Here is a 13,896-nt window from a genome sequence, read left to right on the forward strand (position 1 = left end):
TTTATTTGCAAGTTTTTAATTGTTTAGTGTGTTGGACTTGAAGGCACTAAAATGTGCACAACACGTGTGTGCTTTGACCAGTCAAAATTCATCATCAGTAATGCAATTAGAAGTCTCCTGAAGTGTGTGAGCTGTCCAAATAATAATGAAATGGAAAATTGACTTTGCAGTCATTAATTACCACATTAGCTGGACACTTTCTTGCACCTTTAAACCTTGGAGATTTTATTAGACTATTGGATGAAATAAAAATATGATTTACTCTTTTCTCAAAGGGAAAAGTGAAATACATAAGCCTTTCAGGGTAGGCTATTGCAGATGTGTCTGGACGATTTTGAGAATGCATTCAGTGAGGAAAAATCCTTGGCATCAGCCATGTTCCCTCAGTGTTCCTTGCTTTTGAATAAATGGAACACATTCTCTTTTTAAACATTTGCTGAATTCTTTGGAATCCATGCCTAAGCGGAATATTTTTTCTATGATGTTTAAATGTGTTTGCTGTTCTGGTTCTTCTGTTTGCTCTGTGACTCCCAAAATAATGCATTCAGGTTCTCTTCTTACGCTCTATCAGGCCAAGGGGAACATTCCTGCAGGCATGAAATGTGAAGTGCTTGAGCTGCTGCAGCTCTTTTCTATACTCTGTAAGGACTTCTATATTCTCTAGGAAGATGTCTTCATAATAACCTGAATTACTTTGCTTTCCCTTTGCCTCTGAGTGCGGCCTCCTTAGTAAGACCAAGGACCTTAGTTACTTCTAATCCAAAAGTTGGGTCTTTTCTTCCTCTAACACTGTTATAATTTATAGAAATATAGCCTAATTAATATATTGTGTCTTTGAGAAAAGCTGACCACTGGGATCTAGGTCCTATTGCTTATCTTCTATTATTCATGGCATTTTATCAGAAACTCTGCAGTTCTGGCAATACATTAGTTTTAAGCTGGACACGGGTGCACAAAGCAATACATTTCCCATTTGCTTTCTAGCTGACAGTCCATTCATCTCCTGGTACAACTTCTGTGAGGAATTAATCAGACTTAATGAGGCCCTCCTCATCTCCTTTTTGATGTTGTGCACTCTACTGGTGCACCCTTGCAAAATGATGTAATGTATTAGATTTTTTGCTTCTCTTTCTATGTATGTTTTGTGGCAGGTTTTCCTAGATCATGCTGGCTATCACAGAATGTAAGGTTTCTTGTGTTATTTTGCTTGACTTCACTTTTGAGCTTTGTATGCATGTTCCTTATTATCCTGCAGGTGTGAGCTTCATACCCAAGTTGTCCTTTTTACTGGCATTTTGAATTTTCAGTCATGTCTGCTGAATTAGACTGCCATCCATCTGCTAGAAGCCTTCTTCTGGACTGAGTAGATCTTGAGCTAACTCTAAATAACCCGATTTCATTCTAAATCTGCCAGTCTTTTAAGTGTTTTATGAAGCTTTTTAGTTCTGTCCTAGATTTCAATTTTTTTCTTCATGAGAAAACAAATTTGATTCTTCAGTTTTCATTCAGCCACAGATACTTCCAATATAGCCTTGTACTCCAGATAAAACCACGTTTCTGTGTTTCATTTTATGGCACAGTTATTGTACTTCTCACATTTCTGTGCTGCAGTTTCACTGCCTCCTTTGACCTGTGTTATCAGGAGATGTCTAAATGTACCATGTATTTCAGCACCAGCCACCATAAAAAGGCAACCTTCTCAACGTAATATTTTTCTTTCAATGATACCTATTGCTTTTGTATACACAGTGTAACAATGTTTGAACTTCCTTCCATTGTATGCTGTATTTCTAGTGAGTTAGAGCTGCGATTGTGCCTTTAGGATATGTATTTTATTTCTGATGTTATGTGACATTAAGTAGACTCTGGGATACTGGATGCATAGCAGAGATCAGCTACATTAAGTGCTTTGATTCCAATCGGGCTCGAATTTCTTTATCTTCTGTACTATATCGCACACATTTCTCAGAGGCGCAGCTCTTCACAAAAGATGCCACTAACAGTGCAGAGAATGTAGGGGAAGTTCAGAAGCCTGTTTCAACAGGAAGGTGCATGCTTCCTGCTCAGTCCTTCCACATGTGCATGCCAGGGTAGCTAAGAATAGCATTAGTGAGAAAATAATTTTATTCTCCAGGGAAGAAATATCAATTGAATTGTGCTACAGGTTGTAAATGAAAAATGTGCTGCCTTCGTTCTATGTCGCGCATGGATATTCATCACTTTTTTGTAAACTGATACTGTACATTGCTAGCTGTTTATTTCTACCTCCACACTCGAGATTGAAGCAAACTGCTCTTGGCCAAGGAAAAAGAAGTCGGTAGCTTTAGCTCTCTTGATTTGAACTAAAGTGGAGAATTTTCCTGAGAAAGAGGCTGATGCAAGATTATTTTTCTACCTTTCCCTCACTTTTATTTTTTTCTTTTAGCAAGACTCAAGCCCAAGAACCTGTACTGCATTTAAACAACTTCATAGAATTTCCATTTTTGAGAACTGGGCCAATTATACACTAGGGAAATGCTAGGAAAAACAAAATAAAAAGTAATTGCATCCTGTATTTCTGTCCATATTTATTAATTAATTAGGCCATTAGTACCTCTGAATACATAAACACAGTTCCTATCCTCTGTGAAGAAAATTACTTGAACGCAAGGAATGTGTCAGAAGTGTTATGCATAAAATTTGTGTAGCTGGGAGTGGTATTTTCCCTCAAAACTACTAAACTAAAGAAAAAGAATCCTAAAACCTATGGCATCATGATCTACTTTGACGCAGAGAAAGGGCTTTATTTTCACCTTAAACCTTTCTCTTTTCTTGTGCAATGGCTTGGCTTGCTTAGGCCTGCGTAGTATTTTCCTAAGATTCAAATTACCCTGAAACGCTTGGTTATCTCTGTTTGTGGTAGATGACCTCTGACTTAGTTCTGGTGTACCGCATCATCAGACAACATCAGTTTTCCTTCTGAAGCTCTATGAGAGCGAGAAAATCCTGTGGTTATGTCAGGAGACTTGTCTTCTATTTCTCCCTGGGTTATAAACTTCCTGGCAGTTTACTGCCAGGATTTTGACACGTGTGGCTTCTGTGCAGCCTCCAAACACTGCATCTAACCTAGCCTTTTTTGGCAACAGCCCTATTACACTCTTCGGCTGACACTGGAGCAGCTCCACCTCCACTGGGAATTCTAAAGTAGACCAACCGCTTGTGTTGCTATCAAAGTGTTGTCTAAACTTGGTTAGAAGAGATCTCGCTGGCAAAATAAGGCGGTAGCAACTGCCAAAGACCTTGCTGGTGCTCCAAATGTGGTGTGACAGTCCTAATTGTTATAAGCAAGGAAAAAATCTAAAACTCTTTCAAACTGACTGATTCTTGTCTCTGTTTCTGCCCATAAGCCCCATTTTCCCCTGTCAGCAATAGAATTCTATGCCCTTCTCTACTAAAAGCAATACGAATTTGATTTCTGACATGAAGGAATCTGGGATCAGATGAAATTAGTATATGGGCTGTGTTTTCCCATAATAAGACCCTATTCCAGTTTATGAAGCACATGCTGTGTAGGATTTTATTTATAGCTTTTAGGTGATGATTTTGTTCCAGCAGTCCTCTAAGACAAAAAGGAGATGCATGATCTTTTGAGGACCTTTCCTGTTCTATTTGATATCTATACTAAAACCTCAGATACTTTCTATTTGTTTTTCATGAAGTGTTGAAGGGTCTCATTCAGAGACCCTTCAAAGCTTTGTTATATTGTTTGTTTAAATTTTTACTTTTAACTGTTTAAAATTTTACTTCTGATGACAGTTTCAAATACTTGTGAAAAGATTTTTTTTTTTTGGAGATCCAATGCCTGTCTTATCAGTTAGGGGTTGGCCTCTCCTGATCAGGATTTCAAGGTCCCCCAGAATTGGTCCCTATTTTTTCCAAGTAGAACAGTAAGATTAGGTGTTCCTTCTTTATTTCACACAAACAGGAGGTCAGAAAAATTAAAACAAATTTCTCCAGTCTCCCATGTATCTTACAAAGAAGGAAGAAAATCATCTGTGTGTGCAAACCTCTGGATTCTTCCTCTTATTGTCATTTCAGGTTAAGTGTCTGGAATCTGTTTCAGCAACTTTCATAACTTTAATGCTATCTCATTTTCTGAAAGCATAGCCCTATTTTTAGGCTGTAACACAGTATCAGCATAGTAGGGGGAAGTTTATGATTGATTGAAGCTGGCAGAGCTCAGAGTTTAGAAAGTCTGCATTTGTGAAACTGCAGCTAAGGAGTGCCTGTTTCAGGCATCCTCTGTGAAAAAGACCAAGGTCAGGAAAAGTTAAACTGCAAAATGGCAGCTTCCTGAACTTGTAGTCTGCTTATTCTAAAAATTAACATTTATTTCTACCATTGTAATCAAGACAAATGCTCTTGTATCAAGCCATGCACATTCAGTTTTGCAGAATAGGCTCTCAAAAGTCAAAGATCAAAGCTGACAGCTGAGTTTTAGAAACCAGAGAGAGAGAATCATAACTCAGCTTTTTGCATATTTGAGGTTATCTCCACTGGATACTCCTGTCAAGGCTGAGTGTGATATGAGAGAGCGAGCATTACAAGCAAATTCTCTGGAGAAGAGGAAGAAAAAAATATGGCCATCTTTCTCTGTCCAGTAATAAGAAGAGGATTAGATAAATGACCTTGTCAGGTTTTTATAAACCTTAGTTTCTAATGTTCTTCAGAATCAGTGAAGATATCAGTCAGTTCTGTGCTGTGGGGTTCTGCTGAACATAATGCTGCCTACCTGTTATATTAGCATTGAACCTGCAGACCATAAAAGAATTAGCTCAGTGTTTGCATGAATTAGGCAATATGCAGCACACTTTTTATGTTTTTTTTTTTTTTTTAGTAATCTTATTTATTGTAATATGTAAGAAATTTTTGGTTCCTGTATTTTTCACAAGCTATTATAATTTGTCTGTTATCAGTCAAATTACAATCACTCAGTGGTGAACCCTGGCAAACAAAATGTTGTCCCTAGTTTAGGACACATTATACATTCTATAGTTAATCAAACTATAACCCCCAAGACTATAAAACCCCAAACTGTGAAAGAAAAACAGATTTTACTGCCTTTTACTGCCTTTTACATGCTTATTGACTGGCTTTATTGGTGAGAGCTAAAATTTAGAACTGAATGGCTAAATATATTTCAGTAGTTATTGAATTTACAAGAGAATTATTTTGATAGCGAAGAACAGTTAAAATATAGGTATAATGATTTGCTCTAACATTATTGCACTTTGATTTAACATTGCTCATAAAAAACTAGGAAAGCTCTACAATCTGCCCCTCTTTTAAAGGGATTGAACATTACGCTTGTTTTAATACGAGGTTCCACAGTTTCAGCAAGTTTTAAACACGCTCTATATTTTGTCATGTCTATATATTTCAATCACACACATTGAAATATGTACCAGTATTTCTTGTGCAGATTTGTAGGTAAAAAAGGAGTCAGTCATGTTGCATTAGAAAGTTATATTTGTTTCAATTAGGTTTCTGTAGATGAAACTGCTTGAAGAATGGAGTCTGAAATCAGTAATCTAAAGTACTTTCTGCAGAAGTAGTTGCTAGAAAGTTTTATGAACAGAATTTTTGTCCCTTTTTCAGTGCCAAATAATCTTAAATGTTTGTGGGTTTTTAAAAATATCTAGTGCATCGTTCTCTTTTTTAAAAAACTGTCATCCCTTTGTGTGGTGGATTCTACCACTTTCTAAAGGTAAAAATGCTAAGAGGCCTGCATGGATGAACAAGGAGCTCCTGGACAAACTCAAGCACAAAAAGGAAGCCTACAGAGGGTGGAAGGAAGGACAGGCAGCCTGGCAGGAATACAGAGAAATTGTCCGAGCAGCCAAGGATCAGGTTAGGAAAGCTAAAACCCTGACAGAATAAAGATTCTGATGCTATGAAATAGTATTTTTAAAGATGATGTGAGTAAAATACAGCTCTGCTGTAGGTGAATAAGGGGATTAGAGACTGGTCCAATTTGAATGAGACTGTTCTTAAGCTATAAGATACGGCCTGCTATTATCAAACAACCATACAACTTGCGGGTGGTGGAGTTTGAGATCAGAGCCCAAGTGACATAAGCTAGCATTGTATTATCAATAAATATACACTCTGCAGTGTAAGTGCTCTATAGCAATACTTTTAAGATATAAAAATGGTTTTGCAAACTAGGCATAAGATTCCAGATGCATTGATATTTCACTTAGAAAGTGGATGGACACCAAGCTGGGTGTTTTTACAGTGATATACAGCCTTGTACCTTGTGAACAATAAATGTTGAAATCTGACAGATTCCACTGGAATCACTCCGCTCTCAAAGAAAGGGGGATAAAAGAGAGCTTTGAGCACTGGTTTGAAATACGATGTAAGAGAGTGGCACTGAGTAAACTCAGCCTGGTCTTGAATCTGAATTTGCCCCTTAGTGAGCTAGTGTGCTTTTCAAATCTCTAAATGTTTAACTACAGGGCTAGAGAAACAGTGGGTAAAAATGCCTGTATGCTGTTAAGATTTGGTATATCGACATTTATTGATAATTCCACATCAAACCAAAAAGGGTTGCTGTTATCCAGCAGGTTGTGCTAGGTAAGCTCAGTGTTTTCTTCTGCCCTCAGTGTATGAATGAATCTATTTTAAAAAACTGTATTTGTGACTACCTATAACAACTGTCCAAACATTAGCTGGCACAGAATAAGGCTGTTCCCACTATCTAGAACACACAATATATAGTCAGTGATATTTACGCTCACTTAGTTTCTTATGCTCATTTAGTTTCTTTAGACACTGGCTTCCTATTTGTTTCCAGTTCAAAGGGTTGATTCTAGCTACGCAGAAAATACCTTTTGTCATGGTTGTCGTACACATCACTTCCTCGTGCACATCTAATGACATCCAATGCAAATATATGTAATATGCATAATATGAACTAGTAATGAACTAGTGTTCTTTCCAGCTAACCAACCCAAAGTTTGTATTCCACAGGCTCAGACATTTTGATCAAGTTTTGTTTCAACTGGTCTAACCTGGAAATTACGGAGCAGTGCACTGTATCTGAGTAAACAAGCTATGAGAGTCTAGCTGTGGCAGCACAAACCTCAGTCCAAATGAATTTGCAATGCCTTGTGGCAGAGTAAATTACTCCGCACACAAGTCTCTGTTTGTTGGGCCTGATTGTTTCTGGCAGTCAAGGTAGTCTGGGTACTTCTGCCACATGCCCTGTCTCTCTTGACTGTTTCCCTGTCACCAGCTTTAAGTTAAGTGAGGTTTAGGGGGATGGTTTATGCTGGTGAATGAGAAACTCCAATGAGAAGCTGCTGACAACAGGATGAATTGTGGCAAAGAAGCATGTTTAGCGTACGTTGCAGGCTTACAGGCACTAGGGAGGGAGGATAAGATTGCATACTGATTCGGCAAAGCTAATGCTAAAGTTGGCAGACTGCAAAGTTAATGGTATCTTCTCCATGTTCTTGAAATCCTCATGTCAGAAGTGTTTTCTCATGGATGATGTGCTGGTTAAATCGAAATGAAACCATTATATAAGATAGAACATAGTATTATGATTCCTGTGTTACGAAAAAGGCCAGATAGCAGGGGTCATAGATTCTTTTAGACCTTCAAGTTCAGGAATCTATGGAACTGGATCTGAGGAAGGACCGGAGGACATGCTGCTGCTGCGCAGTGTTCTACCTGCTGCATTCACTCTCAGGCAGTTGCTGTGGACCACTGGGGAAGCGTTAGTGAGAGCAGGCTTGGTGCAGGTGTGACCGTGGCATGACCTGAACTGTAGGGATCGTGCCTGAGTCATTCCAGTGCAGACTTCTATAGCCAGTGGTGATAGAGGTGCACAGTGGTATGTTTTTGCCCTAAGTATTGCCTGCAGTTTAGTGACGGGTGGCTTTAGTCTCCAAAGCTCATGGGAAATGAAGCAGTGTCTCAGGAGGACTGCAGGGCAAGAAGGAGGAGATGCTAAAACTAAGCAAGCCTTGGGGCATTTCCATGGAATAGGTTCAATGCTTGAATGTAGACTGGGCAGAAGTAGTTTCTGTAGACCATGTAGTTAAATTCCTCCATATGATTAAGATGGTAAGAAGTTGTGTGAAAATCTGGTGGGAGGAGGAGGTGAAAAAAGAAATTGGAAAGTAATTCTGGAGAACTGTTTGCCATGGGAGCATTAAAATGGTATAGAAACCCAAGCCAAGATGACCAGGAAACAGAAATTGGCAAATGGATTATGAGCTGACCTTGTTCTAGAAACTGTGTAGCTTAGCAAAGGATGGAGAAACATCTGTTTCCTGATAAGGGCAAACAGTGTCGAATTTATCTTACCAGATGTTTTGCTTTCTAAAAGGTGGGATAAATAATGTGGTTTTTTTGGTTCTTTTGGGTACTTAATGAAAGTGGCGAAATTTTGATCAGAGAGTGAAAGTAACATTCTAGAGGACTGTAACATAGCAGCTGTGTTACCTTGGAAACAGTGAGAACCTTCATTAGGCAGGTTGCTGTTAATAAATAGCTAATTAAGAATACTTGTAACAAAGCATACACCGTGCAATATTGCATCAGACTAAGTCAGTGTGTATTAACCTGAAGTCTAGCTCTACTGGGGCAGACCATTGACTAACAAAACAAAAAAAATACAGGTTCAGTCATTTTGAAAAACATTAATAACTTAAAATAAATGAGGATAGGGTCTCACTGATATCAAGATTGCTATGAAAGGTTGTCCAGCTCTGTTAGATTGCAGCAGTACGTACATACTGGGAAGGGAAACTGGACGAGAAGAATTACATATTCTTGTGCTTAAACACAATCTAAAAGCTGCATAGAGTGCCAATGTTTAATTCAAAAGGACCTTTGGTTAACCAAGAGGAAGGAATCTTTAGTATGTAAACAGGCGCACTATAGGTTAAATGAAAGGTCTGTCTAGCCCAGTACCTTATTCTTTCCACTAGTAGGTGCTTAGAGAAAGACTCAAGAGCAGGGCAGGGATTATCTCATCAATAAAGTAAACAGGCTTCGAGGAGGTAGAAGTTTAGGGCCTTTCTGTTGAATAAGTCCAAAACACTTTGGTCAACATGTTTCAAGGTTCTTCAAAACCAATTGCTTTTTTAATCTTTCTAGGCATTTGGCATCCAAAACCATCTCATAACAATGAGTTTTACATGTACAAATCATGTGAAAAGGTATTTTCTTGTGCTTGTTTTAAACCAGCTGCCCCATAGTTCTTATTTCATGAGGAACAGTGAAGAATCATTCCGATTAACCTGAACACCGTTTCGTATATTGGTCTTCTCTTATCCAGCCGAAAACCCTGTTCAGTCAGCTCTCTCCCTATAGAAAAGCTGGGGTTTATACCTTTTATCTTTTTACTCTGTCCTTTTTGAAGGAATATTATAAATGCAGAGTATACAGACACTGGCTGTACTATAGATTTGTGTAGCAGCATGCTGTTATTTCTGTTTTCCTAATGAGCTCATCACAGCTGTTTGCTTGATTACCCTTGAACACTGAGATGGGGTTTTCACAGGACTATTTAAAACTGCTCAAACATCTCTTTCCTGAGAGGCTATAGCTAATTTATAGATCATCATTATGCATGCTTAGTAAAAGCTATTTTCTCCCCATGTGCTTTACTTCGTTTTTTAGCAACATTAAATTTCATTTGCCATTTTATTAGTGATTTAGTCACTACTGTGAGATCCTTCAGCTATTTTTTGCACTTGATTCTAGTCTTAACTATGAGTGAATGAAGGAATTCTGATTTAAGAAGACACTGAGTAACATAGGAGCCAACTCAGAGTAGTGGTTTCCCTCTATGTGAAAAGCAGCCATCTATTCCTGTGTTTTGTTTCCCATGTACTAACTAGTTTATAATCTTAGAGGACTTCCTATGCTATCACATCACAGTAATCCTTTTAGCAGCAGTGAAGAACACTTTGGGATTTTGCGAAATTCTCCCAGGGATGTAACATACCTACAGCCTGTTGTCCTTACCATTTCAGAAACTCCCTGGTGAGCACACCATTGTTACTTGAGTTTTATCGCATGGAAAGGTATGGAGAGGCTTCCCTATGGCTGTGTAAGAAGGCTTCTTTTCCTGCCATAATTCTTTTCCAATAATTCTGTGGAAGGCAGAAAAAGTTACCTTCATTCTTTACAACGTAGAACATACACAGGTAATGTGTTGCAGTGGCTCATGTGATGACACTGTTGTGTCATTCAAGCACTTTGTTCCACTGTTCTGGGCTGTTATTGTAACTGATTATGAGGAGAAATCCAGGCTTCTCCTGCTTCTCTCCAGAAAGCAGGGTCCGAGCTTCGTGAAGGAGCATGCTGTGTTCATTCCAACGTCTTCTGAAAACTGTGGTCATCAGAAGTAGTGGAGTTGAGATTTTCAGATTGTGGTGATGGAGTTTCTTTCCATGGTAAACAATGATTGGGGAATTTTACAAGAACATCTTATGTAATAGCTCTGACTTGAAAAATTAGTTACTTCAAAATATTTTGTTTTAAAAAACAACTGAGTTCATAATCTTCGTCTGTGCTGCAAGAGACGTGCATTAAATGTTCCACCAACAAAATGCTAAATTAAAATTCAAGTTTCCAGACTGCAGTGCCTCAGTGTTTAGCTACAACATGAGAAGTTCAGCTACCCAAAATTCAGGATCAGGTTGTCCAACATTTCTGCTACTCAACCACAACACATATGCTAGGATTTTCCAGAGATAAAACTGGGAGAATCTACGTTAGGAGCCTTCCTCCCTGGTGCTCATTTGTACGGGGAGCGAGGGCCTCTGACTGCGTGTAGATTCGGACGGATCGAGTATCTACTGAGGTGCAGAACGCAGCAGGCACATGATATTCGGTGTGCTCCAAAAATCTCTGGTACACAGGCGTGCAAATTTTTCCACAGTGTCAAAGCACAGGAGCTAAAATAGGTTTTTATTTTCTCAGCGACTCTCTGAGCTCCTCTGTGTTTCAGGTCTCCAGTTATAAAATGATGACAAGAGTAACTGCATCTCTGGTATCCTGCAAAGATCCACGCTGTAACAACACTGAGGCCCTGGGCTCCTGCAGCGAGGATGGCCATAGAGCAGGTTTGTCACCACATAGCTTTGTACCGAGCTCACTGTGCAAGGAGCTGCTCAGCTTTCTACAGTGATCCTGAGGTTACGTCCTCTGTTTTCAGAGATGTGACTTAATCCACAGTGATATTTTTTGTGAGGTCTGGATGAACGATGTGACTGATGCGGTACGTTGATACACATAACATGCAGCAGTGCCTGCTGTGTGTTGGGCAGGACCTCTCTGCTCCTGGCTGCTTAGCCCACCACCTACCCCTCCATTTTTCACTGGGTTTGGGTGCTGCTTGGTGCTGTGGCTGTACTGTAGCATGGACAGCCTTCTCCCGGGTGCCGGCTCTGTGGGAGTGGGTGGCGGGGGTATCACGGGCAGCCTTCTCCCGGGTGCCGGCTCCGTGGAGCGGCTGGCGGGGGTATCACGGACAGCCTTCTCCCGGGTGCCGGGCAGGCTCTGTGCGGGTCGGCCACGTGCTGACAGCCCGCGGCGGCCTCCCCTCGCGCGCACCCCGCAGACGGCCGCCGCTTCCCGGCTCCTCACGCGCGTGCGTGTCGCGCCTTTCGCCCTTCGCCGCGTGCCTCCGTGCCCGCGTGCGCGGCAGCCGCCCCCGGCCGGCCGGCCCGTTCCCGCCAGGGCGGCGCTGTCCCCCGCGCTCCAGCGGGCGGGCGGGGCGGCGGCCGCCGCCCGTCTCCCCTCACAGCGCGAGAGGAGGCGGCGCGGCGGTTCCCTCGCCTGGCGCGGCCCGGCCTCTTCTCGCTCGGGCGCCGCCCCTCCCCGCGCCGCCCGTGAGTCAGGGCTTTGCCGGGCACGGGCGGCAGCCGCGGCCGGAGCGGGCTCGCAGCCTCCGCCGCGGGGCTCCATGGAGAAGGCGGCGGCCAGCGAGGGCGGCGGCAGCAACAGCAGCAGCCGCAGCAGCAGCCGCCCCACCTCGGCGGGCTCGTCTCCCTCGTCCTCCTCCGCCAGCCGCGGGCTGCCGGGCCGGGCGGCGGCCGCGGGGAGGCTGGATGGAGGCGGGGGGGCCGGCGGCGGCGGCGGCAGCAGCCCCAGCTCGGCAGCGGCCAGCCCGGGGGGCGCGCAGGCGCCCGGCGGCAGGCGGCGGGAGCCGGTGCTGGAAGGGACGCTCAGCAAATACACCAACCTCCTGCAGGGCTGGCAGAGCAGGTAAACCGACGGGCCAGTCCCGCTGCGGGACCGCCTCCGCCCCCGGTGGGCCCCCCGCCGCCCCCAAGATGGTGTCCGGGCAGCCCCCTCCCCGGCCGCCGCGGGCAGGTAGGCCGGGCTGAGCCGCCGGCCCTGCCCCAGGCCCGCCCCCCTCCGTCTCCGCGCCCGCTTTCCTTCGGCGTGGTGTTTTGCTTGTTTGTTTTCGCGGCCGGAGCAGCGGTTGGGCAGGGGGGCGGTCGGGGGTAGGGGGGGGGGTGCGGCCCGGTGCCGGGTCGGCGGGCGCAGGGCAGCGCGGCCGGAGCGGCGGCCCCCGGGGCGGGGGAGAGCGGGGACCGCGCAGGCTGCGCGCCGGGCGGTGTGCCGCGTCCCAGCGCCTTTGCTGTCGCGGCAGCCGCCTCCTCCGGTGAAGTTATCGTGGGTAACTAGAGAATGAAAAGCTGGGTGAGAGCGTCCCGGATTAAATGGGAAAAGTGCCACGCTTGTGATGATGATTACTATTATTATTATTATCTTGCTGTGGGGTGGGACAGCGGAAACAATTCCCGGTGTGTTCAGTAAGATCGCTTGTGTTGCCGTGTCCTTCCTGTTTGACGAGTCCTGAGTGATGTTGATACGGTGACAGGCCCTGCGATCTGCCGGGTGTGGGCAGGCTGGTGTGCGTCTGTGGAAGTCCCGGGGAAGGTCTGGCTTTGAATCTAGTGTCTCAGGACAAAATTTTTTACAGAGTGTAAGCCAGATGTGGAATTAATGTTGCTGTATTGGGATCTGTCAAAATCAATAGAGAAGACTTCTTATTAGTATTTTACTTTTTATTGTTAAACTTTGTCCTCTTGGTGGATGGATGAAGATGAGTATCTAAAACTCAACTTTTTAATGTAAGGCATCACAGTAATGGTTTTGAAGAGAAGCAAATACTACAGAGAGAACATTTATAGGACTAGTTACAAACCTCTGCTCAAACCTTTACAAACCAAAAAGCCCGAAACCTAGCAAAACCTGCTGTTGTTTAAGTGATGCCAAGCAGTAAGAGTATGGGAATGGCTGGCACCTTGATGCTCTGACAGTAGTTTTAAAGCATTCACAAGTGACAGTTAAATTGCGCAAATACCAATGATGCTATGATGTTGACTCGTGTGAGGCTACATCAGTGATAGGAATACTGTAGCAGTAGTTACTGCAAAGTTTCAGGAGCTGGTCTAATTCTGTACATAGGAGAGCATGCAGAGGTGCGCCAGCTCTGGGCGGTAATGAGTATGTCTGGTACAACTTGGATGCGCCCTCTTCTCCGCAGAATTAGGCTGCTTCAGCGTAGACATAGAGAAGGCCCTGTACTGTGATTTGATTACTGCAGTTCTGTGCTAGATTCACATTAGACTTTTATCTGTTTGTTGATATATGCAGTTCTCCTGTAGTTTGATTTAAAATCAGATAAACACATTTTGATACCTAAAATGTAGGACTAAAATGCATGACTAAAAATTAAAAGCTCACCCTGCCCCCTCTCCCCCTTTTTTTCCCCCCTGACACCTCCATCTCTTTTTGTATGAACAGTAACTTTTTTTACTGTGAGTGATTTTAAGAGTTGCTTTCATGTAATTGATGAAATTACAAAATAGAGGTCAC

General features: G+C 42.9%; 1 protein-coding gene across 2 annotated transcripts in view; it reads left to right on the top strand.

Annotated features, from left to right (window-relative positions):
• The window catches only part of OSBPL10 (oxysterol binding protein like 10), a 138,024-nt gene that overhangs the window by 12,218 nt on the left and 111,910 nt on the right, over nucleotides 1–13,896 (top strand). Inside the window, exon 4 of one of the 2 annotated variants that reach the window (XM_075418958.1) lies at nucleotides 11,015–11,129. Coding sequence is in view for 1 of the 2 variants with exons in the window: in XM_075418957.1 (XP_075275072.1) it covers nucleotides 11,972–12,273 (302 nt within the window). In the remaining variant the exon portion in view is untranslated. Of the gene's footprint in view, nucleotides 1–11,014; nucleotides 11,130–11,921; nucleotides 12,274–13,896 lie in introns of those variants that run through there. The other variant, XM_075418957.1, reaches the window with a different exon arrangement.

Source organism: Opisthocomus hoazin, chromosome 4, assembly GCF_030867145.1.
Source record: "Opisthocomus hoazin isolate bOpiHoa1 chromosome 4, bOpiHoa1.hap1, whole genome shotgun sequence".
Classification (NCBI taxonomy): domain Eukaryota; kingdom Metazoa; phylum Chordata; class Aves; order Opisthocomiformes; family Opisthocomidae; genus Opisthocomus; species Opisthocomus hoazin.